This window comes from Rhineura floridana, chromosome 11, assembly GCF_030035675.1.
Source record: "Rhineura floridana isolate rRhiFlo1 chromosome 11, rRhiFlo1.hap2, whole genome shotgun sequence".
NCBI lineage: Eukaryota > Metazoa > Chordata > Lepidosauria > Squamata > Rhineuridae > Rhineura > Rhineura floridana.
The window spans coordinates 28,857,218-28,883,963 of NC_084490.1; the positions used below are offsets into that span (position 1 = coordinate 28,857,218).

Genomic DNA, 26,746 nt, shown 5'->3' on the forward strand with positions numbered 1-26,746 from the left:
GTGGCGCACTGTAAAACATATAAAAATTTTCTGGTGCACTTTGTGTACAAAATTAAAAATATATTAATATATTTTACACTATGAATAAAAATAAACTATAGAAAACTATTACTTATCCTATACAGATGGATTTCTTCTCATTTTTAAAATATACTTTCATAATATTTGAGGCACACCTAGCCACCTCTTAGGGCGCACCAGTGTGCCTGGGTGCACCGTTTGAGAATCACTGTCTTAGACTCTCTAAAGATTCAGGCAAACTTTGGCTGCGTACACACCAGAGTGTTAATGCACACATGGGCTGCATAGATCTATTTTTCCCGCATATGTTTTTGTGAACATTTGTCCACACATGAGCACTTTCCAGTGAACTCTATCTCAGTGTTTTCCATCCACACTAGTGTGCGGTACTTGATGGAATGTATTTACATTGTGTGTTGTTGTCCCCTCCCCCTTCCCCACTCTCCTTGAGTTCCGGAAACCTGATGTCCATTGTGGGTGTGTGTACAGATATTTGTTTACATATGCATGTGGCCATTTATTTCTGTTATACCAGACTTGCACAAACCAACATTTTTTTTTAAAGTGTGTGTTGTGCCCTGCTCCACCAGCAGCCCACCCTCCCAGGTTCCAGAAACCTACATTTCATTGTGGGTATGCGCACAGGTATTTATTTACCTGCGGGCCACCAATTTTAAAATTTATTTTTGAGATACAAGTTCAATATGACAGGCTTACACAAAACAATGGTTTTAAAGATAAAATAAAAAGTGTGTGTTACACACCTGGCCCTACCAGTAGCCTACTAAGGAGTGCCTCACAACAGTAGTAAGGGGTGTGGTGACAGATGGCATCCAGCAAAATGTCACCATACATGAAAACACCTGGCCACACAATGCATGTTAGTGCCTCCATAGTTGGGTAATGTGAATTTTGTTGTGTGTTTTTTCTTTATCGTATTATTCAATTGTGATGAAGCTTTATTTGCTTTTAGCCATAAGCCATTGCATAACAAACTACAAACATTAAAACAATAAAATACATATATGGTCAAACATCATACAATTACAGACAAACCAGGGTTTAGTGAGTTTGCAATTTGACGTGGTTTGCTCTGATCTTTTTGGCTGCAAGAGCAAAATTGGCCACCGCAATTGTAACTGTGTTTTGCTTATCTGCCAAGAGGTCTGCTATTAAAATGTCGGGAGGGCACCCCTCCTTGGAGCTGGTCAAGGGCTCCAAAAATTTGTGTCTGGGACTATTATACAATGGTCACCTTAACATGTAATGGGCAAGATCCTCTGGCTCATTGTGTCCACAGATACAGTGACGCTCCTCGTTCGGGATCCCCTTGAATCTGCCCTCCAAAAACGCTGTGGGCATCGTCTGAAATCTAATTTCGGTAAAGGCTCTAAGTAAAGGAGCACTAGCTAAAGTAATAAAATATGAAGGAATGGCATGATTTACTTTAAAAAAGGGAAACCACCGTGAAAAGGGGGACGCCACTATAGAAGCCCTGTCTTGATTCGCATCAAAGTTGAAAACCCAATTGCGAAGCTCCAAAGGTGAAAAGGTTAAACGAGTTCTAGGGGGGAGATTGTAAAAGTCTAATAGTGCCCTAGAGGTTTGAGCCCAGCCCCCAATCCAAAGTTGCTCTTGCCAACAAAGTTTGACAATAGAGGAATCATCCAGCATTAAAATTTTCCTCCAAAACCTTAGGGCAGCTAGGTCAATTTTAGCTGACAATGACGGGAGGCCTAATTCAGCTCTTGAATGGGCAGATGGGGACCCATGAGGGAGTCCCAAAATCTGTCTCATAAAAGCGTTTTGTAGAGGCTCAAGGCTAGCTTTAAGTGAATGGCCCCAGAGTTCTGACCCATATAAAATTATTCGTGGATCAAGAAAATCCAAATTAAATGGGGGGAAAGCGCAGGCTGCCACTTGGATGAGTGAAACACTGTGTGAATGACGTGAAAAACATGCACACATGGGATGCAGCAAATCCACTTTAAGCTACCATGTGTACACAGTCTTTCAGCGATGAGTTACACCAGACCACCTGTTGAAGGACTTATCTCCAGCTTCAAAAAACAACATGGAATTGTGTACAGGAAGATGAAGAAGAGAGTTTGGCTGTGGAGGGTAAGGTGGTGACTTCAGGGAGGATTTTCTGTGCCATATATGGTTTCTTGGCTGTTGCTGAGGTAGCAGCAAATCCCTGTGCGATGCCTGTCCATGCCAGCGTGTTTTATGGTGCTGAATATGCAAAGTGACTCATCGCTGTCTCCCAAGTTTACCCTCTTAAACAACAAATGCACCAGAAAGCTGGGGAGAAAACACTTTGCCCCGCTGTTTGATGAACCTCCCCTCTCTTTCTTAAAAGTGCTTGTTGTTCCTAGTTTCTGTCTCATGATGACCAACAACTGTGAGTATCAGACACACTAGCCCAAAACTGGGCCTGCTGCTTCTGTGCCTTTGGTCTCATGAGAAGCATCCCTGAAATTTAAGGGCTGGGCTTCCAGGCTAATGGTGGTACTTTCCTGGCAATCTTGAACCTACACAGCTTTTTAGCAGTTTATTACAGAGACAGACAAATGTCGCTCCTTTGGGTTTCACGTCATGACTATATGGCCATTTTGCCAATTGGGTGAGCAAACTCTGGCTAACAGAGGGCCATCCTCACCTGGAGCACTTGGTTGCCCCAATTAAGATGGGTTGCTTTGTGTAGTTTTTTAAGTTTAAATTGATGATAGACAGCTTCTATTAAAAGAATAACACCTTTTTCTGGTTAAAAAATGTCTTTGCCTCCTGCCCCCAAACTGGTGTTGTTTCAAACCCCGCCCTCCTGACTGTACTTCTCTGCCCACTCATGATTCCCCCTAGTTCAGGGTGGATTTTCCATTGGACACTATCACCTTTTCATACTTAACCCTGGTGTGTGTGTGTTCTGCTAAGTTTAGTAATCTTGTAATTTTGTTTTATTACATTTTTAACCTGTTGTTTGCTGCCTTGAGTTATTTTTTAAAAAGGAAAAGCATGATAAAATGTTTTAAACAAACAGATGATGGGGAGACACACACAGACACAGAAAACAGCAACAGCAATGGTGAGCATGACAAGGTCTTTAAGGGGGTAATGATAAAGTAACTCAGTTAAGGAATATCTTCAATATTTATTTGTTTATTACATTTATACCCTGCCTTTCTTTCATTATAGAAACCCGAGGCGGCTTACATATGGCTTCTAGGTGGTCTCCCATCCAGGCACTGACCAGACCTGACCCTGGTTAGCTTCAGCAGGGTGCTGGCCTCATGTAACATCAGACCATAGGCTGGGAATATAAGCAGATAAAAGCTGCTGAACTTACAAAAAACTGCTCTTACTTAACTTACACATTTTAACACTAATGATTCATAGGTATGGATATTTAGTTTGGGGTTACAGAAGTTGACTCCTACGGGAGTAACTGTGGAACTGCCACTTTAGAAGTGCCACATAATGTTCATTCTGCACTTGCGAGAAATCAATTTTTTAGTGTTGCAGCACCTATTCTCTGGAACTCCCTGACTATTATTTATTATTTTTGTGTCTTCTTTGTACTCTTTTTGATGTCTGCTAAAAAAAAATGTTTTAGGCAAGCCATCTCAGACATGTACTGTTATTATGTACATTTCTTTTTAAAACTCTTGATTTTATCTATATTTTGATAATTTTATTATGTCTATTTTTGAAGTCTGGTTTTATTGCTATTTTAATGAATATTTTTATATTGTGTTATGTAAATTACTTAGAAATATTTATATTTGACTGAGCAACGTATACATTCTGCTGAATAAATAAGACGAAATAATTGAATTTCCTTTTTGGAGGAAAATGTTGAAAAGGATGCTTTGTAGTTAAAGTGCTAAGTGTGCAAATTTGGTACAAAAATATTTTTAAAAACTGAAAAAAGGTCTCTACTCAAGAAATGTGCTGAATATTTAGACTGGCACAAAGATTTTTTTAAAAAATAGATTACAAACCCTGATAAATGTGGAGGAGGACAAGCAAGCTCTTAGAATGAATTAGAATGTTTTGCAAAATGTTTTAAAGATCAGAGTGGTAAGACCACTACCTGTTCTGTGAAGTACATGGTGTTAATCCCTTCAGGCAAAATAATGTTAATGGCTGGTTGACAGCTCTGTTAACCATCAGAACTCATGGATAAAAACTGACTGGAGATCTATCTGTCTGGAAGATTCTGAACAGAAAAAAATCCCCTCATTCTTTGTAAAGTGGCACACCTTTCCCATCCCACCCCCAGCTAAGGATGATATAGGCAAGATCTATATTTGAAATGAACAATAAAAGCATGTTTGGGGACAGACAAAGAGGCAGCAAGTGAGCTGAAGGCTAAAATCATCTTGGGGGTTGGGGATGCCTCTCTGAGTATCCAGTGTGTGGCAGCGCACTTGTGGTTTAAGGAGTGCTGTGCTGTGTGACTTTGTCTCTGTTCAGTTTGTAATCTGTAAGTGAGCCCAAATACTACAAAACACCATAAGTCTCCAGTGAGTTCTCTTGCCAGAGAAAGACAAACCCAGGTAAAAGCCACCCCTGAAACTTTGCACGGCTTGGGACAGTGAGGGAAGCACAGCAATATTTTTGCTTCAAAAAACAAAATGTTCTAAAGCTGATTTGGAATTGTATGCAAGTTCAGCCTGTTGTTAAACTATCAGAATTCGGATTAGAAATTTGAAAATGTTCAAATTTCACTTGTAAAGCCAGCTGTTGAAAAACCCTTAACATCACATACTAATTTTTTTTATAATTATCATTTGTAAACACTTTAAAACAATTTTTCACAATTTCCCCTAGAAATAACAACATAATATAGCATAATGGTGGTCAGTATTGGTTTACCAGATTCAATATGGTACAACAGCCCTTAATCCAACATATATAACTGGGGGATGTGGAGAGAAGGGAATCAAATTAGACAATCTCTTTCATGCAAACCAAATCTGAGGCAGAACGTTTTATTCCTCCCTCCTTGTTTTGTTCATGCAGCATCATGGTATTAAGCGCTACTCAAATGCTCATTGTATTATTTATTATTCCTTTTGTACAACAAAATGGTCCTTATTTATTCTCAAGCAAAATGCATTTAGCATGAGGGCAGTAGAAGCAAGCTCCTTTATATTCCTCTAGTCATGACCTTGCTATGATTTCAGGGCATTTAAAATGCTCAGTGTATTTTTTTTTCTTTAAAAAAATCAGAGTTGGCAAACTGTTGTTGTTTAGTGGTTGCCCTACAACGCACCAGAAATGTAAAGGCAGATGTAAAACACGGGATGACGGGAGGGGGAAAGAGGAGAGAAGGGGAAAGTCAAATGTGTCCTTCGTAGTTGAATTAATACACACGGCCGTCTAAAGCGGGGGCGGGGCGGCGGGGGAGGAGGCTAAGACCATTAAGCGCAGCTCTCATTCATTACCTAGCTGCACCACTGCTTCTGCCATTCTTATTCCGACCCCGGAGCTACAATGCTTTGTGTTGAGTACATCCCAGTCCCCCGCCTGCTTTTTCCCAGGCACTAGTTTAACACACTGCGAAAGTCTTTCTGGGATCTGAAACTGCAGAGTCATTGACTAGCACACACGCAAGCGGCACGAAGGGAATGTCCCCCCGCGGTTCTTGGGATGGTGGAAGGATGCCTGTGTGCTGGCTCAGATTCAGTTCACAACCTGCTGCTAGATTGGTTCCTTCCTCCCGTTGGTTATCTAACAAATCCCCCCCCCTTCTCCTAGGCGAATACTTACCTGAGCTCCATCCTTTGAGAATACGAGATTCAAGAAGCAAGCCACCTACAAGCCTCATTAAAAGCCGTGGCAACTACACCAAAAACGCACTGGTAGGGTTGTGCAAGATAAACTTCCCAGTGGTTTTAGTGATGTTGACTTCCAATTAGTTTGGGATCCTCTTAGTGTGTGAACAGAAAGGAGGGAGAAGAACTTCCTCGGCCTTAACTTTGGGATAGGCTCTGTGGCTTACATTACATAGGACAGTCCAGTATTTGAAGGGGTGCCCTCTCCAAGTCACGTTTAAAGATAAAGACCCATTGAAAAAGAGCTGGAGCCTTGAAGTGGCCCATCAACAGCATCTGGACAGCAGACTGGGCCAGACACACAACTTATATGCAAACCTTATGTGTTCCTTTTTTGGGCTCTTTTTTGGTGATGCATTTCCTCATATTTGATTCTGGGTAAGTGGTCACTATTCTTATCTTGCTTGTGTCCCTTGTCCTGGTTTATGTCATAGCGATGCCAGATGCCATTTTACTGCAACAGTTCTTACCTCAGGGAGCTGTAACCCCAGGCACATCTGCTGTCTCTCCCCTAAATTAGTTAAGGCATGCAGGATCCTCCCCTCACTGCACTCTTATCACACGCACACACACACACCCTTTCTCACTCCACTGCTTCAGCAGCCACAGTTCTAAAGGGAAGCAGCAGCCCATAATATACCTCCCAGCCAAACTGAGACAGAAGGTGGCCACCTCCCCATATGGTGTTGTTGATGCTATAGGGCAGTCTTCTGAACTTGATGGCCTCCAGATGGTTGTTTGTTTGTTGTATATTAATTTTTTATTTTTTAAAAAATAAATATATTTTAATACATAATACATATAGAAGGTGTACAAAAACATCCTATGACTAGGCTAACACACACTAACACATACACAAAGAAATAGATACAAAAATTCATAAATACAAATTGAAACGTTCAACAAATTCACAGGTATACAAATAATTTCTTTCTTCCTGATTTCATTACAATGATTATGGCAGCAAACAGTCCATTCCTATATCTGCTCTGTCTAATTGTCTTTTAAGTGGAGATTGTTATTCATGCCCTCCCTCTGCCACTGCAGCAGCACCTTATAGCTTATGTCCTGATCTAAGCAGTTTTTATCTTCTTCCTTCAAAGTGGGCACATTTATATATCTGACATAGTCTCTGATATGAAAAAAAGAAAACACATTCCCTTCCCAGCTATCCAGCAGCCAGTTCTGTTGCAAATTTTGAGAGTCACAAGCCACACCAGAACCTGCTACCATGCTGTCTTCCCTAGAGCAGTTGATACTAATCCAAAACTATATGAAAATGTTTTCCAGCAGTTGCACTTTCTTTTGCAGTTATACTGTAGTGCCAAGGGACTGCAAAGAGTTTTTCAAAATTATTATTCCTTCTTTCTCTCCCCAGGCTCGATTCGTGAGCAGGAGACCAGCTCAACTGCGAACCTTGAAGACACTGAGGACAATGAGGAGTTCCTAGAGCAGCTCATGTCCATCACCTCACACAGTTTACCCCAGATGGAGGTAGAGGAGAAATACAGCATAGCCAAGGAGCTAGGTAGTGGTTCCTATGGGCATGTTCTGCAGGTTCAGCACCGTGAGAGAGGTGAGAATGTGAAAAAGGCACATTCCAGGGGAGGGGTCATGAGGAAAGAGACTGATATTAAAACTGCCAATATCATAATACTGTCATATGAATCTATGGTGAGATCATGCTTGGAATACTGTGTACAGTTCTAGTCACCTCACCTCAAAAAAGGATATTGTAGTGCTGGAAAAGGTTCAGAAAAGGGCAACCAAAATGATCAAGAGATTGAACAGCTCTCTGTGAGGAATGTTTATAACGTTTGGGGCTTTTCAGTTTAGAGAAAAGAACAAAGGAAACATGATAGTGGTGTATAAAATTATGATTGGTGGATAGAGAAAAGTTTTTTCTCATAATATTACAACTTAGGGACATCCAATGAAGCGGAATATTGGAAGATTCAGGACAGACAAAAAAGTACTTCTTCCCAAGCACATAGCTGAGTTATGGAATTCACTCCTACAAGAGATAGTGGTGGCCACCAACTTGAATGGCTTTGAAACAGGATTAGACATATTCATGGAGGATAAGGTTATCAGTGACTGCTGGCCATGATGGTTATGTTTTACCTCCACTGCCAGAGGCAGTATCCCTCTAAGTATCAGTTACTGGGAATCACAAGGGGAGCATGTACCGTAGCGCTCAGGTTCTGCCTATAGGCTTCCCATGGGCATCTGGTTGTGCACTGTGAGAATACTGAACTTGATGGGCCTTTGGCCTGATTCAGCAGTCTCTTATGTTCTTAGGGGCCACACTAGTACACAGGATCAGTGTGTTTCATACACCACTGATTTGTTTTCTTAGTGGCTTTGTGGCTTTTGCTGCAGAGGTCTGCACTGTATCTTGCTTCACTGAGCAGAAGGATGGGCAACGGCAAATGAGAAGAGAGCTCCTGTTGTATCTTTAAGGGTTGGGATAGCAATAACAATTTCAACAGATGCTATTTTTCTCTCCCTTGCATGCCTGTCTTCACCTGCTGAAATTCTATATTCTGCACAACTCTTAAAGGTACAGACTCCTTTGCCTCTGCCCAGACGGAAGAATACCAGAGCAGCAGTGGTATCTCCTCTTATCGCTCCTACCTTTTCTCCCAATGACCATTTAAATTCTTTCTAAGAAACCAGCAGGTAGATGTGTGTAATCATTGCACTATCATCCCCTGGAGTATCACTCCCTCCTTCATCTTATGTGAAAGAGATGCTGCAACTAACTATGATCTGGGTTTGCTGAAGATTTCCACCCATTCAGAGCAGAGACTGATCCACACTACTGGTATCAAGCGGTATAGTGGTCACCCTGCACACTTTCCAAAGAATCCTGGGAACTATAATTCTATGAATTGTGAGGAAAGATGCTGGGAGTTTCTAACAGGCAATTCAGAAGATCCTCACTAAGCTACAGTTCCCCGGATTTTTCAAGGGAGCCCTGACAATTCAATTGGTAGAAAACCAGTATTAGGTTTTTAGTGCAGAAATAATTAGGGGAGCTGCTTTCTGCTCTGTCATATCTCTCTATAGCAATTTTATGTGTAAAAACTTGCTTTAGAATACTTAAATCATTTACTTTCACAACAACTCTGGGAGGTAGGTTAGGCTATGAAAATAGCCTGCCTATCGACTTGATCCTGTGAGCCACCATCACTAAGAAAGCAACTGATATAAACAAATACAAGAATCTCAGCATGGTCACAAAGGCACATTCAGTTGCCTCAATCTTGATGGCATAACCAGTTAAAAAAATTGTCTCAAGCAAGCATTGTACCATGGCTGCAGTCCAGACCACTGCTGGTGGGCATAAGAGCTTCCCACTCTCTGGCATGGTGAAGATGTGTTGTTATTAAGTTTAGAGCTTGATTTGCTCCTCAGTAGGTTGGCAGGTAGAAGGAGTTGTGGTATCTCTGCCTTTATTTTTAAGAGTTCCAGCCATAAGAATGTGTGTAAGGACATGGGACTTAGTTAAGGAGGCTGGCTGCTTCCAAAGTATGCAGGGAAAAGGAGCATCCAGGTTTTCATACTACATATCAAAATGTCTAAAAGTATCATTGTCTCTTAAAATAGTTGGAAACCATTAGTTCAACAGGATATGCAAAAGTTGCTGCAGGAAATGGGAGATCAATCAGATTATAGAGTGGTCTTGTGTCCAAGATGAGGTTGACCCTAGCCTTGAAGAGAACCTACCCTAGTACTGAAAACACATCTTGGGGCTAAACTATGACTTAAATTAAGATCTGGCTGGGACTCAATTGCAGCTCAGCCCAAGCTGCTCCCAGGCCTTCTTCAGCTCATACATTGTGTAATTAATTAGCTGTGTCATCCCAGGCATGTGGGCAGCTGCCAGCGAGCAGGTGCTGGTTGGCAAGGCCAGACATACGTAGCAGTCTGAGTAGCAAGCTGGCCAGCTTCACACTTGTAAGAATAAGAAGGAAGGAGGTAACCTTGTCTACATAAATGTAAAAGAGAATGTCAAGTTGCACAACAGATTCAACCCGAATCCAGGATAAGACCGATTTTCTTTTATCACACAAATGTAAACTGGCTCCACAGTGCCCCTTCCTGGCTAGACCATGATATGCCACACAATGTTTAAAAACAAGAAAATTGGCCTCCGTACTTTCTGACCTGAAAGCTCTTTCTCCTGATCTGAGGACAACCAGCTCTTAAGGGCTCATAGGTCAGCTACTAAGTGACAAAGGTGTTTACAGGGCAGAAATGCCTGGTTTCCTCACTTTCTTCCCCCTTCAAAACAGGCTGTGGGAGAAGAAACAAGCTCCTTAACTTTGTCCTCTTTTACAGTACATGAGCATCCACTTTGCTATTAGGGAGAAGCAAAAAACTGAACAGGATTGATCCCCCACTCACTCAGTGTAGGCTGGATGGCCAGTGTGAGGAAATTTAATTGTCCATCCAAATCCTCCCAATAATAATAAAATCTGCCTGTCTGTGGGAAGTTACAGACTGCTGCACTTTTTTGTCCATATTTCCCTGCACATCTGCAGGCAAAATAATCTCAGACTTTGTAGCTCTGCTTTATCATGGGTACACAACAGTGCTTTGGTTGGGTTGCTTGTCTTTTAGAAATGATGAGCTCCAGTTAAATAATTTGTAGTTACTTTGTATGAGCCTTAAGAATGAGCCCCCTCCAAGGCAAAATCTTTCACATACAAGCTGATGTCAAGCATCGAGCAGGGGGTTGGACTCAATGGCCCTATAGACAGACTCCTTCCAACTCTGCGATTCTATGATTCTGTGAAACCAGGGCCCCTGGCTCCTGGAGAGTCGCTCTTCCAAAATGGGTTGCCACTTAAGTACACTTGTCTCTGATCCTGTATCTTTAATAGGAGTCTAACAAGTGCTAGTATGGAGATCAGTGGTGTGAAAGCTTCACTTGTCAAATGTCTGTGTTGTTAGGTTTCTGTTAAAGGAAAGAGCAGATTAAAAATGAAAGCTGGCAACCTTGCCTGGACTCACTTTTTTTTTTAATTAAAACACCCTTGATTTGCAAACTGGCTTTCCCTAATACTCATTATGGACCTCATCTAGTGCAGTTCGTAAAATATCTTGCCCTGGACCATGTGAACTGTGCCTTCTGTGTACAATGCCTGGCAAATGCAGGTGTTAAGTGAGTTTTAAACAGAAGACGTAGGAATGCTGCTTTTGTTACTGTGGCAGCTAGGCACACCCTGAACACCCACTGACATTTTTTCTTGTTGCTTGCAGGAACCTCAATGGCTCTGAAGCTGATGTCCAAAGAGCGGACGGGGAGGAGGGAGTTTCTGCGGGAATACTGTATTGCTCTCTGCCTGTCCTCACACCACATCCTTCTCCGAACCACTGGCATTGCTTTTGAGACATCCACACATTATGGCTTTGCACAGGAGCTGGCACCAGCTGGTGATCTCTGTGCCATCCTGGAGTCAGGGGTATGAAGGGGGATGGAAACTTTGTGGGGCCTACAAATGGGAGAGTTTCACAGCACAGGCAAAATGGTAGTATGATTTATTTTGATGGTGTGTAGAGAAAGATTAAGGGTCTAAATAATTGCAATATAAAAGAGCTCTCATTGAGACCCCCATATTGCATTGTGAGTCCAGCTTCCTGCTGGCTCTGTAGTTTGCATGGTGAAATATATCCCAGCATATTACACGCTGGTTCAGCTGTCAGTCTTGTCCCCTGTCCCACTTCAACTATAATGGTCTGGCCACCTTTTTATTCTTTAAAGTGACACAGTATACTTTTCCATTCATATGTTTATCCTTTGCCTTATATTCTTAAAGTGCAAAACTGCTCCAGTGCTGAGCAGATGACGACGATATCAATAATTTAAGAAGTACAAGCTGTTCTAAGGATAGAGAGGAGGGGAGGTGTTTTGATATCACAGGTCCCACCAGCCAGTCAGTGCCACCCACAATTGGCTTCTGTGGCAACCTTGAGAAACTTTTTAAAAATACAGCTTAACCCTTTCAGAGAAAAGGTACATTTGCACTGAGCACAGTGAGGGTGCTTCCCAAATTGGCCCCACTTCTCTAAAAATGGAGGTTGGAAGATTGTCATTTTCAGTAGGTAGTGCTCCTGTAACCCTCCCTTCCCTTTTCTCAACAGGAGGGCCTTCCTGAGATACAGGTGAAGCGATGTGCTGCTCAGTTGGCTGATGCACTGGATTTCATGCATGGCAAAGCATTGGTGCATCGGGACATTAAATTGGACAATGTGCTGCTTTTTGACAAAGAGTGTCGTCAGGTGAAACTGGGAGACTTTGGCCTCACACGAGTAGAAGGCACACAAGTAGCTGCCATGTCTGGCACTCTGCCCTATTCCCCACCTGAGCTGTGCCTGCTGGAAGGCACTGAAACTTTGGCTCTTGACACTAGCCTGGATGTCTGGGCCTTTGGGGTGCTGCTATTCTGTCTCTGTACTGGTTGCTTCCCTTGGGATGTGGCAATGAGCCCTGACCCTCAGTTTGATGAATTTGGCATCTGGCAGAACCGCACAGTGCCAGGGGAGGCCCCGTGCCTGTGGAAAGGCTTAACCACCCATACATTGGACATGTTCCGCCGCCTAATGGCCATTGACCCTAACCGTCGCAGTCCTGCTATTGAAGTGCACAAGTACTTACTACTGCCTTGGCGGGTGGACAGCTGTGGAGAGACACAGAGTCCCAAGGATGACCCTCCAAAGGCAGTGGACTCTGATGCCTTCCTCAGTGGCCCTACTGGGGATAATACTGACCTGGGCAGTAGCTCCAAGGAGAATTGCCCTGGACAAATACAGCCTGAACTAACTGTCTCTGAGAAAACCCACACCATACAGAATGGTCATAGCCCTGGCAGCAAACCCAATCCACAGGAAGACTTGTGGCTAACTGAGCCTGGGCTTCAGCCCTGAAGAAAGTCTTGATGGAGATAATCCCCTTTTATGAATAGGCTGAACTCAGTAGAAAGACCCAAGTCAGGGAGGGAGGACTTAGCAGTAGTTTGATCAGCACAGTGCTACCTCCCTTGCTGGCTATTGGTCAGGGTGGTATAGAACTAACTAGTCAGTAGGAAGGGATCTGTTCCCTGACAAGACTGCTGGTGCATAGTTGGGCAACGTTTATTTCCAAAAACCAAGAGGAACATCACTAGAGAAGGTATATATTACTTCTACGCTAGCCTGCTTATCTAAAGATGCCATCCTTCGTTCATTCATTTTTTATAGAGCATCTGGACAATGCCGTTATTAAAGCATTGCAGTCCCGTATTTTCTGTCATCTTAACATGTCTTTTTCAGACCTGACTGATGAGGATTTTTAGGAAATAAAATACAGTTGCAGTACCAGCCTGTTTAGTGTGGACAGGCAAAGTGCTATTCCAGTTTCTCAGGGTTCCTGTTCCTCTAAGGTAGGGATAGCTAACTCACAGGCTTGACCCAGGCCATCTCAGCAAGTGGCCCTCAAGTCCCACAACTTCATATCCCAATCTGATCAGCAAGTAAAACTCTTGCCTATTTTTTTAAAGAGCAGACAGAATACTTTATCTCCTGATGGAGATATAAAATTCCTCTTCCTGCTCTTTAGAGATCCTCCAATGGGGAGAGAAAAGATTCCTCTGGCATCCCTTCAGAGACAATATCTAAAGGGCAATCTGAGGAATCTTTTATTTCCGACCTGAGATAAGTCCTCTGCCTGATGTATGAGTAAAAAGGCAGCATTCTCACCCCTCACTCCAGCACTAGGGTGGAGGTGAGGAAAATGTTGCCTTTTAGTCTTCATGAGCAGGCAGAAGGTTTATCTCCAGTCTCAGCACTGTGGTGCTTAGTATCAGCACTGTGGTGTTTAGCACTAAGACTGCTCTTTAGAGATCCAGTGCTGAAGTTGGATGGGTGAAGTGGGATCCACTGCCCTTTCCTTTGCACAGTCCAAAGACAGCTGTAGTATCTCCTCTATCCGGTGAAACCTTAAAGTAGTGGCATTGGATAGAGTTTGGCTTTTTCACGTATGGCAAAGTAAACTGAAAGGCTACAAGGAGGTGAAAATAATCTCTGTAAATTTAAGGTTTAAAGTTTCAGCAACCACTTCCTCTTTCCAGATCCTGTCTGTTTTTCTTCCTGATTTGTGTGTGTGGGGTGTGTGTGTGTGTGTGTGGGTAGGGAATTAGTGATAGATAGCCTATTAACAGCCTCTTGAAATGGCATTCAGAATTGCCCAGTTTCAGTGCTTTAACTTTACTTTCCTTGAATTATATTTACTTCCCCCCAGACCCCAAAATAGCATGATTAAACTGTTAAAGAAAAGAAAAAAGAATGAAGGGAGATCAGTAATAAAAAACCTCCCCACAGGAACAGAAATTGTCAGTGGGGCAGTTCTGAGAAACTATTCAAGTGGCAATTAAATGACTATCATTAATCTCCAAAGTGCAATTAATAGGAAGTAATTAAACTTGAACTGCAAGCAACCAACTTTTAACTGATATTTAATTGAGCTTTTTCTGAATAGGTCTTAGATGGAAGTAAACATTATATGAGGCCCTTGGCCATGGAGGAAGGGTGTTGCTGGATAATAATATAGTGTTATATTAACATGCTGTGTGGAAAGTTCCATTTTAATTGCCATTCCAGCTAATTGTTGAAAAGTGAAGTTTCAGCTGTGCCAAAAGACTTTAATGCAGAAACAAACAAAAGCATCTTATTTTATGTATCCAGCAGGATGAGGCCAATCTTATAAATAATTAAGAGTAAGTAGATGTATAGATTTGGAAATGTGGTGGTCAATGCAGAAAAAAAAAGTTTCGCTTGTTAAAAATAATGAATTATACAGGAGATTTATGTATATTTATTGTACTGTTGATGAAATAAATTTCTGTAATAAAATTGTTGCCAATAAAGATTGTCAACCTGTGATGGCTGAATATAGTGCCCCAGATTAATAAAAATAAAATCACCTGGGGAGGCATCATTCCCCTTCCACTCCAGATTCTTGGTATGACACAGTGTAAGGTATTGCAGCAATACTTGCCCCTCCCATCACTTTTCCTGATTGCAGCCTCTTTCATTCACATGTGTGAAATGAAGGAAAAGGTGCTGAACCTGGCTGAATGTGCATCCTACTTTACAGACGAGAGCTCTTTTATGTGAAGGGCTATCAGAAAGCAATCCTTTATTTGAAAGATAAAGAACCATAAAAAGGGAGAGCAGGGGCCATGAAGTTGCCCATCAACAGTGAGCACCCGAGTAGGTGATTGAGCACGGGTCACTGTCTTCGTTTCCCCCTTAGGGTGAGATATATTGTATTTCTATTTAAATGAATTATTTCTAAACTTGTCTTTGTAGGCATGTGTAAATTTTATGCAGACCTGTGTCCTCTTTTTTTGACTAGGGCAGCAACATAACTTCTGTTGGCCCTGGTTTATAGAATGGGATAAGATACAACACAATCTACTAATAGGTCCAGACAGCAGCATGGAGTGCTTCATACAATTTTCTTTTTAGTGCTTACTCTGCCCAAAAGATCTCTCAAACAGGAACAAAAGGAGTTTCAGATTGTATCCATACTTCTATTTCTCCATCTGTATTTGGTTTAGTTTGGTTTCCTGCCTTAGTTTGATAGTGCACACACTCTTTTTCTACACTCTTTTCTATCAGAGTTCTCTTGGCAACTATTGTTGTTCCCACCCTTCTCTCAGATTTTTCATTAGCCAGATTCCAAAAGAGATATGCAAGTGGGTGTGACCTGCAACAGAATATTACAGTGTATTTCTCTCCTGTTAGAAGGTGAGTGCTCCAGTTCAGGGTTCCAGCCATTCTGACATGCTCTCTGTGATGTCCTTCTCTGGTTCTCCCTGTCAGGTTCCTACCTGCTTGTGGCTACTGCCTTTCACTAGGCACCACCAGGTACACCACCAGTCAGGACCCGCTCTAGCACAGATCTCACTAGATCCCACTGCTAGGCAGCACCACCAGTCACTTCCTGTAACCAGTACTCCCAGAGACTTTGCCTAAGTCTCTCTATAGCTTGTTACTTTGTGACTGTGTGCCTATGCTGTTCCCAACCCCCTTGTATCTTTATATATAAAGCATACAACTCTGGGTTGCTCTGGATACTTGACTTGTTACAATATCTCCCTTCACCGCTGCCACCATTAGATACAGTTTCTGTTCAGCCTTAGTAATACCTTGCCCTCCCTTCTGGTCTGTATATTCCCCCAGCCAAGGATCAGGTCTTTGGTAAACCAAGTAAGTATTTATTTACTAACAACAGGAAATAACAAGATTACTTTAGGAATGTTTCACAAGCGTATGGTTTCATATATGGTCACTCTTTATGTTTCTGTTCATATATATACTCTTTAAATATCAGCCAAATACAATCCAAACTTCCCTCAGAACTCTGCCAACCAACCCTCATCAAACAACCTCACTCCAACCAACTCAACAACTTCTCCCCCCCACAGCTCTCATCCTCACATTTATACCTTCAGCCAGACAGCCACTCAGCCAATCATCATCCAGCATACTTCAGCTTCTAACCCATGTACTCCCCCTTTCTCTCTCAGTCATTTACCATACATCACCTAATAGACCTGCACTTACCATATTTACAGATGCTTAACCTACAGGAACATCACACTCTCCTCCAGGATGTCTTAGTCTATTCGATTCCCCTGCCCCTGATTTACTGGTTTTCCTCCTTCAACTGACACTCAACATTCTGTGGTTACTGAGCATGCTCACTCCCCTAAAGAGTTGTTATTCTAATGCAAATCTTGGGGGTCCCCCAAGCAAGTGAATACCCCCCTTTTGTTTGTTAATGGCCTCCTGTGCCTCAGTATTGGTTGGCAGTGGCACTCATCACCTGAGTCCATCATTACAGGGAGTGATTTTTTTAATGACTCGCCAACCTTCTTTTATGTATTTATATTTATTAATTTATTACATTTATATACCGCCCCATAGCCAAAGCTCTCTGGATGGTTTACACCAATTAAAAGCATTAAAAACAAATATACAAATTTAAAAACACAATTTAAAAAATTTAAAAACAATTAAAAAACACATGCTAAAATGCACACCGTTGCCAAATGATCAGTGTATTAAAGATATGCTGCAAGCCCCAGAAACTTTGGGTAGAATAGGCCAAAGGGCTGGGGAATCACTACACAACACAGGAACAGAAAAACAGGTAACCTAATACATTTAAAGTTATTTAACAGTATTAACTGTCAACAATTCTATAACACTGAAAAATGAGAGCCTTAGCAGCTGTCAGTTATCAGTACCTTTGTACTTGCTGGACAGGTTAAGAAAGCAGGTTGCTCTTTACTGAGCCATTGGGTAGATGTTGTCTACATGTTTTTCTTTATATCTCCGTGAATAAAAGGTCTATAGCCTTACCATTTAAAAAAATGAATATCTCTGAATGGATCAGAACTACAAAAGCCCTGCTTTGGCTACAACCTTATCAACATATCTGGGATTGCTGGAGGTGGCTCTACTACAACCAAAGGTGAGGTGGCTGCTTCTCAGGCAGCAGATTTTGGGCCCGGTAAAGGGTGGCAGAGTGGGAGACACATACATGGTCTCTGGGGCACAATATGTGGTATGCTCTCCTGCATAAATCTCATTGAAATGACCAGACAAAAAAATAGGTTTGCACAGGAGAACTTCCTGGTACTAGAGTATGATCAATGTTAATTTGTTTGGGGATGTGTATTGGCAGGGATGGAGATGAGTGGGATGCCTTTCCTCAGGCCTAAACTGGCTTAGGAGAGCTTCATGCCAGGCTCTCAGCAAATTTTATTCAATTTTTTAAAAAAGCACAGTGTCAATGGTCCTTATACAGCCACAAGAGCGGCTGTATACCAGTGATTCTCAAACGGTGTGCCCAGGCACACTGGTGTGCCCTAAGAGGTGGCTAGGTGTGTCTCAAATATTATGAAAGTATATTTTAAAAATGAGAAGAAACCCATTTGTATAGGGTAAGTAATAGTTTTCTATAGTTTATTTTTATTCATAGTGTAAAATATAAATATATTTTTAATTTTATGCATGAAGTGCGCCAGAAAATTTTTATGTTTTACAGTGCGCCGAGAACCAAAAAAGTTTGAGAACCACTGCTGTATATTATAGTCAGCATGGATTTTTTGCATTCCGCAGTGTTAAATTGAAAATACCCCCATGCCATTCTGCTTCTCATAAGCTCATTTTAAAACAAAACTTTACAAAATATATAGTCCTGAACTCAGAAATGCTTGCTTAACAACCCTCTAAATTTTCATGGTGATACACAAACAGAGAGAATTGAGAGTACAAAGTGTAAAAAGAGGGGAAAAACAGACCCCTTTTGGACTTTTTTTCTGTCAGAGTTCTCATAATTGGTTGAAATTAATTAAAAATTAGCCATGTTCACAGAGTAGCTGTAATCCTATTATTGACCTGGCCCCATACTCTGACCTTCATCTTCTGCAGTTTAAAAGTTTAAAAAAGTCAGGCTGATATTTAATTAATTTAAGAAATTTACCACTGAAGTCAATGATAAGCCTGGACATGCTCAGTAAGAACCAACTGTCAGTGTTCTAAAAGCCAGACTCACAATTGCTTGCCTTTACTAATCAGGGGGCCACACTCACACCAGACCTTTATTTCATGTGAGACAGTCATGGCTTCCCCCAAAGAATCCTGGGAAGTGTAGTTTGTGAAGGGTGCTGAGAGTTGGTAGGAGACTCCTCTTCCACTGGCAGAGCTCCAATGGCCACAGTGGTTTAACAGTTAGCCACTCTGATTGAAGCTCTGTGAGGGGAACAGGGCCTCTCCTAGCAACTCTCAGCACCCTTCGCTAACTACACTTCCCAGGATTCTTTGGGGACACCATGACTGTCCAAAGTTCTGGTGTGGATGTAGCCAGTGACAGCTTTAGTTTAAATTTGGGTGGGAGACTACATGTGCCTGCTGTAGAATAAAAAGGTGGGAGAAATGCTGAAAAAGAATGATACTAATAATGTTTTCCTTTTGGAAAGGAAAGGGGCTTCCCCTCTGCCCAGTGCCCACCCACCCAATCTCTACCCCTGCCCCTCCTCCAGGTCAGTTTCACATATCCTAAGCGTGACTGCACAGGAGTAAATCCCATTGAACTCAAAAACCATGCAAATGATCAAACCTGCCCTCCCCTCCTCCTCCTTCCTATTCCCTTCCTCTTGCCCCTCCTTTCCCCTCCCCCTCCCCTCCCAATCCCCTCCTTCCCCCCCAGCCCCGCCTCCCCATGGTCAGTTTTACCTATCTTAAGCATGATTGCACAGGAGTAAATCCGATTGAACTCAATAAGCATGCAAATGATCAAACCTGACCTCCCCTCCTCCTCTTTCCCATCACCTCCCTTTTGCCTCTTCCCTCCCCTTTTCTTTGCCTTTCCCCTCCTTCCCCTTTCCTCTCCCTTCCTCCTCCCTTCTTTCTCCCCTCTTCCTTCTTCCTCCTCCCCTGCCCACTCGAGCCCTCCCTTCCTGTCCTCCGCCTCCCTCCCCCATGGTCAGGTTTACCTATCCTAAGCATGATTGCACTGGAGTAAATCTCACTGAACTCTTGTGGTTTAAGAATGTACCTATAGCCCACAGATATTTCTATCAAACTTTAAAAAGCAGGGATATTGGGCAGCTATAGTGAATGCACCAGGGGAGCACGAGACCTAACCTCCTCTCTGACTTCCTTTGTAGCTTGGAAGAATTTGGTAACAAGTGCCGCTGAGCACATGGTGAGTGGTAGCAACACCTGCAATCAGCCCAAATAACAGAAACAAGACAATGTGCCGTGCTGATCTTGTTTTAGCAGGGAGGAAGCAACAATATTAAGACAGTTGACAGAGTTTAGATAGTCACTTTAAATATGTTTGACTTACTTTGCTTCTTTCCTGTGTTGCAAAATGTTGCTGTACTTCACATATTCACAGAAACAGAAACAAAAGAAAATGATTTACTATAGGAAACCACTAAAATTGCAAAGTAAGAACACCAACAAACATACAAAAATGTAATTCTCCATCTTTGGAGATGGCAGGTGTTGCCACCACTCACCATATGCTCAGAGGCAAATGTTACCAAATTCTTCCAAGCTACACAGGAAGTGGATTGGACTGTGTTGTGTTTGCATTTTGACAAATTTGTAGGGCAGTACAATATCTCAGAGAGGAGTTCAGGTCTCCTGCTCCCCTGGTGCATTCACTATAGGTGCCCAATTTCCCTGCTTTTTAAAGTTTAATAGAAATATCTTTTGGTATAGGTTTGTTCTTAAACTGCACGTTTTTTTGCCTATTAGTGAATCAAATTATGCATGGTGTGGAAAAAGTGGGGAGACACGTTTTTCTACTTCTCTTATAAATAATACAAGAATCTGGGGTCATCCAATGAAGCTGTGTGGTGGTGGGAGATTCAGGGAAGATGAAAGAAAGTAATTCTCTAAACACCAACACCAAATTTAGAAAAGGGATTAGATGAATGTATGGATAATAAGACTATCAATGGCTGCAAGTCATGATGATTACATGCTGTCTCCAGGTTCAAAGGCTAGATCTTAGAGGAATCAGTTTGGACACTGCAGGAAATAGGATACTGAACCAAGACCTGATTGAACAGGTTCTTATTAAAATATAGAACCACACAGCAAAAGAACGAAACTTAAAAATGAGAAAAGGTTTGTTGAGTGTAAACAAAAAACAAAAAAGATAAAAGGTAAATATAAGACAACATGCCAGCAACTCATCTGGCACAGAGTTCTCTGTACATATCCATCCTGCGACAAAGTGAAGCACCATCTACAGCTCCACCCTCTAGGTGGTACTGCTTATAAGGCAGTAAGGTAATAGGCTGCCTTAAGCTACTAATCCTGGGAACTGTGAAACTGCCAGCAGGCTCTTTCAGTCACCACTGAAAGGAACAAGTCAATTTGTTTTCTTCTAATTCCTTGTTAGCTTGAAACATGTTGCCAAGCAACCTGGCTTACAGTAAATAAACCACAGTGATTTAAAGCAAATAGCCCACCTCCAGTATTTCAAAATAATAGAAGTTATTTTTAAAATAATAAATAAGGAAGAGAGAGAAAGGAGAAAGAGTGGGATAAGCCGAGCTACAAGGTTCAACTACTTTCATGTCTGGAATATGCATGATTCTTCAAGATGCTTCAGTAAAGCCTCCGCCCTGGGTTCCTACTGGGAGAAAGGGTGGGATATAAATCTAATAAACAAACAAACAAACAAGCAAAGACAAACTCTAGGAAAAATTACATCACCTCTTGGGTGGCAGAGAGGCGGGTGAGGGAACCCAACAAATGGTGAAGGGACCTGGAACAGCATGAGGCAGGTCACAAATGCAAGAAACCTTCACAGATGGACCCCTGGGATAATTATTGCTTTGCCTAAGTAGAAGAAGATGTGTGAATAGGTAGGATCCTCTCTTGGGTTCATGACAGACAGATTTATCTAGAGAGAAAACACTAGCATGTATTGTGTAGGTGTGTGTGTAGGTGTGTGTGCGTGTGCACGCCAGCAACATGCCTATCTGGTTTTGAGCAATGGTCAATGGGGATTTGTGGAAGGCCAGGCATGGTTTGTGCAAGCCATCACAAAACCATCATTTTCCTACTTTTAAGTTATTATTGGCGAAAGGAACAGGGCACAAGGGTTACATAATCAGGTATATTGGGTACATCTTGACAAGAGGGTTACTGAAACATTTTAAATGAATGGAGAGAGGGAAAGCACACACTCAAAATGGGAAACAATAAAACAAAAATTCTTGTATACAGCAAATGAAATGTCAAGGAGAATGACTGCAGTTCAATTTTATATGGTAGGCAGTTTTTCTTAGGTGAGATTAGATAACATTTTATGGAGGAACATTCAGACATGCACTACACCATTCCCCATATCCCTACATTCCAAAGTGGTACAGTCCAGCAATAGTTGTTCAGATATCTGCTGTAAATCAGGTCTCGGAGTTAGTGTGCATTACATACAAGCAGGAAAAGATTTGATAGTAATGTTATTTGATGATATAACATTCTGCCATTTACATAGAAACAGGACATATCAGGGTCTACAAAAACTGCATGGGAACAAGATTCAACCATGTTTATATCTGTATGTGAACTCTTTTAGCTTCTTCACTAAAGTCTCCATTCCACTTGTCTACATCTTCTCACAACTAATTATTTTGCAAGATAAAAATATCTCATTGGGTAGAAGTTTATTGGATATTCACTGCATAGCAAAGCCTGATAACATAGAATGCTTATATCTTCTCCTCTTCCCCACCACGCTGCGGCTTAAGTCTATTCCTGAACCTGTCCCAAAAGACAGCCTGGGCAGCTGGATCTTTAGGCCAGTCTATATACGCCTTCCTCTTTACTAGCTTTGCCAGAGGATGATAGGCTGAGAGTCGGTATCTGGAAACATGCTCCATGAACAACAGGATCAATGTGTCCTCTCGCTCAGCCACAAGATGATATGTGGCCAAAGTAGAGGTTTTCTCCAGTCCCTGAAATTGAGCCTTCCCCCCTAAATCTGAGGGAGCTCTTGGCTTTAGAAATAGAAAAACTTGACTCCCTTTCATTGGAAGAGACCAACCCAACATCCAAGAGTCAGACCTGCACAGTCTGTGTTTTGGTTTCCCATTTCTCCCTCTCTTCTCTGACATTGTCCCGGAAGTATTTCAAAAGCTTTGGTGGTGTGGAGTAATATGACTGCCGCTCTCTGGACAGATTGACACTCGAAGGGAACCAAATTGAGTACATATATTCTTTCCTTCTATACCAACTGCCCCAGCTCCAGCTTTTAAATCTTTCTCAAAATAGCTTCCATTGGAGCCTGTGCCCAAAGAGCATGAATTTTACCTCCTGGCTGCAGATTTTGGATTTCTCAATATTGTCATCACCCTCCAAGCCTATGCCTTCTCTTGCTTGCCATATTTACGGGAGATGTCATATTGAAAAGATTGATTCATTAGCCTTCTGTGGACTTCATCAACTTCGGGTTTTAAATCTGGGGAAAAACAACATGAGTGATCTGGCAAATCATTCTTTTTCCAGTCTCTCCAGATTAACCTTCTTGGACCTGAGGGGCAATCCCATTGGAGTGCTGAGAACAGATTTCTTTCAGGGTCTGAGCATGTTGAGAGAACTACATGTTGGTTCTCTGGGTCATGACCTGGCAGTGTTCCAGAACTGTACCTCACAAACACAGCTCTAGAATCCTGTAGAAATAAAAGCAGAGTGTGGGGGATGCTGGATGTCTATGTAGTTTGGCAGATGAAGGGTAAGTAGTGACATCTGGGATGAGGCTGGAAATTGGAATTAAGCAAAAAAATGCCTTTGAAAACTGGCTTAATGTGCTCTAACCAGAGCTTGGAAGTAATTCGTTACAAGTAACAAATTACTTGTAATTCATTACTTTTTTGAGGAACAAGTGGGTAATTCCTTTACATTTTATTGTAATAGAACTAGGAGTAATTTTATTACTTTTGTGGAGGAATTGTAATGTTTCCAGCATTACTTTTGGGCATTACTTGTGTGTGTGTGTGTGGGAAAGTCTTCTGCTCCTCTGATATGTGGATGAAAATCATGTGCCTCAAACTGGGCTTCTGTGCAGCATCACTCTTCCCTCATGCTCTGTGGGTGGGTAGGAGGCGACGAGGGAGGAGATGGAGAGTGAGATGGGGTGAAGTGGAGAAAACAATTGTTTACAAAAATGTATGGTGGAGGTGAAGAATGGAGTGGAGGAAAAAAGGAGCTGGAGGGCAAGAACATGGATAAAGGAGGAGAAGGAGGCAGCAGCAGAATGGAGATAAAGAACTGTGGAGGTGAAAGATGACATGTGTCAGTGTGTGTGTGTGTGTGTGTGTGTGTGTGTGTGTGTGTGAATACTGTGTTTGCACTTGACACACAAAGTGGCCTCCAACACCATCTCTGGCTACTGTGCTGCATTTGCAGTATTTAAACTTTTTTGGATCTCAGGGGAAAATGTTTGCTTGGGTGAGTGTCCCTTAGTTGGTGGCAGGGCAGGGTCCGGAGTGTGGTTAAGTGAGAGAGATTATGCATGCTGGCTGATTGGGGCGGGGGGGGGGTTGCACTTGGTTTGATGTGCAAAGATCTGAGTAGTGGCCTCTGCCTCCCTCCCCACCTCCATTACCAGCAGAGAGATCACCATTGCTATCTTATGGATAAAAATAATTATTCTACTACCTCTGTATGTGTGTGTGTTTTAATGTTGTTTTAGGCTACTTAGATGTACAACTTTCCTGTAGACATCAGGCATTGATGTTAACTCCATGCTGTGTTACCTGCTGATGTCTACACATCAAGCTGCTGTGAGTGTGGTTAAGTGAGAGAGATTGTGCTTGCTGGCTGTTTGGGGGGAGGGTTTGCACTTGGTTTGACGTGCAAAGATCTGAGTAGTGGCCTCTGCCTCCCTCCCCACCGCCCTTACCAGTGGAGAGACCACCATTGCTATCATGAATACAAAAAAAATTCTACTACCTCTGTATGTTTGTGCTTATTTTTAGTGTTGTTTTAGGCTACTTAGATGTACAGTAGCCAAGGCCAGCACCTTGTAGGCGTGTTTTTTTAAAGTAACTGAAATGTAATTGTAGTGATTACTTTTGAGAAAAGTAATCAGTTACTTTCAGAACAGTTGTAATTGTAATGGTAATTACTACTTTTTTGGGGTCATGTAATTGTACCTGTAATTTATTATTTTTTAAAAGTAATTTTCCAAGCTCTGGCTCTAACCAAATGGGATGAGAATTGTAGTCAAACATAATTGGAGGCAACCACTTTACCTACCTCTTATTTAAACTCTTTAAGGCAGGAACGTGTACCCCCCTTTTCCCGTTTGCTTATGTTTGTCTTTGAAATGTCATATACAGTAGGGCCCTGCTTTACAGCGTTTCACTTTACATTGCTTCACTAATGAGGCAGTCTCAATTAGACGCAATTAGACTAAAGCCCCACTCATACGGCGCTTTTTCCACTTTTACAGCAGTTTTTGGGCGTCGAGCACCCTTCTATTCAATGAGTTCCGCTTTTCAGCGGTTTTCGCTTTTCAGCAGGGGTCCAGAACGTAACCCGCCATATGAATGGGGCCCTACTGTATTGTAGCTTGACAGTATGATATAATGATAATTATTATTCAATGATAAAAACCAAAATGAAACCAAACCCTGCCAGTTCAAGATCAGAGTTAAGGCTATTTCACACTGGCCTATTTCATCGGCAGAATATTTTTACCTAAGGCTGATGCCTGAACAGATGTATCCTGTAAATAGAAATGATGATGTGCAATGTCACAAATTGTGTTTGCTTACAACTTACCCTGCATATATCTACACTTTTTCTTGATTTTTCAGACCCAAATCCAGATGAGGAGGATGGAGTGCCTGACACAAGCAAATGCTCCACAATGTTCTGATGTTGTATTGCCTTATGAAGCATTTGAGCCTTGCTGTATTGGTACAGGAATCCTCCTGTGAGCTGACCCATAGAGGTTTGTGTGTGGCACCTCAGTAAGACTGAATAACATGAGAGTTCAAATTTCGTAATTCCTGTATTCAATTAAGTCCTACTGAGAGTAGGCTGATTGAAAGTAGTCAGTCATGTCTATTAATATCAATAGGTCTACTCTGAATAGGACTAGTACTGAATACTATCCTTTTCCTGGATTTGGAACTGCAAACTGAAGGACAAATTTCTAACTCAAACAAGCAATAAAGAAATTATAAGTATATGTCTGTCTGATTATGTTTTGCGTTTTAGAAAAGATTTCTGATATCTGTTGATGTCAGAGTGTAACTGTCAAAGTCAAACTTTGAGGCCTATTTTGCAAGCCTCTTTATAGGTAGCTGTTCCATGACAGGTTCTGAGAGGAGATGAAGCCTGAATCAGGTAAATTCATTTTGTTTGGTCTGGGAAACACCAGATTATGATTGGTTGGAGGTTCTAGACAGCAAAGAAAGGATAGTTAACTGTCAGTTGAGAGAACTGTCAGTTGGGAAAGTCAGTGGTTCAGGGAGGTCTAACACAAAGACTAAAGAAAGCTGAGGTGTAAGTGGATAGCTGAGGCCTGAATTTGAAGCTATTATTTCCTGCTATGAACATTATACTTTGCTGGTGAAAATCAAAATAAAAGAGCCCATGACTGTGCTAGACTAAGAGGCTGCCCTGTGTAAAGGTCTTACCAGAAAAAGGTTACACAAGCAGGTTTTTAAAAGCATCTAACTTGTCCAAGCAACCAGAAGTACCACCAGAGGGTCAGAGGCAGATTGCATCCAGTAACTGAAGCTGGTGTTGGGTGAATTTGTCAGGGGTGGAGGTTAAGGGAATTTGACCTGAGGGAAAAGCCACCAGTGTCAGTAACAATGTCTCTTGTGGCCTTAGAAACTGTCATCCAGCACATGAAGACCCCAATGTAAATATCAATACTCCTTTATGTACAAAATATCCTTTTAATCAACAATCTTTGTTAATAATTGATCATTCTGTCTCCATTAATCTTATGCCTAATCCTATTATACCAAGCTATTAGGAGGCTTTAAAGGCATTCTAAGGAAATGGGTGGCAGCGGAAAAGAATCACATTGAGGAACTCTTATGGTAGGGAGTTCCTTGGTCCCTGGCATATAAAGCAGCACCAATATCTAAAATATTTATAAAAAATGAGACTGAGTAAACAGTTCCTCTTATTGCTCACATCTTCTTTCAGGTATTTACAACTTGTTTTTTTCCGAGCCTGAAAGGCTTCAACAGTCAAAGCCTTGAAGAAAGTGCTTCATGGCTAGCTTATCATATCCATTTCAGAGTTCTCCTAACATGGCATGCCCCATAGAG

The 26,746-nt window shown here is 41.8% G+C and overlaps 1 protein-coding gene and 1 long non-coding RNA gene across 2 annotated transcripts in view; both read left to right on the plus strand.

The window, feature by feature from the left end:
* Positions 1-14,773, plus strand: part of LOC133366698 (serine/threonine-protein kinase SBK1-like) — a 29,716-nt gene extending 14,943 nt beyond the window's left edge. The window contains exons 3-5 of the mRNA XM_061590094.1: positions 7,240-7,437; positions 11,133-11,335; positions 12,015-14,773. Of these exons, the coding sequence (XP_061446078.1) occupies positions 7,240-7,437; positions 11,133-11,335; positions 12,015-12,797 (1,184 nt within the window). The 3' untranslated portion in view covers positions 12,798-14,773. The remainder of the gene's footprint in view (positions 1-7,239; positions 7,438-11,132; positions 11,336-12,014) is intronic.
* A 200-nt stretch (positions 14,774-14,973) lies between these two features.
* LOC133367167 (uncharacterized) lies at positions 14,974-25,616 on the plus strand. The gene is made up of 3 exons (XR_009758534.1): positions 14,974-15,163; positions 17,266-17,391; positions 25,271-25,616. It is a non-coding gene; the product is annotated as an uncharacterized LOC133367167 (long non-coding RNA).
* Positions 25,617-26,746: the final 1,130 nt, after the last annotated feature.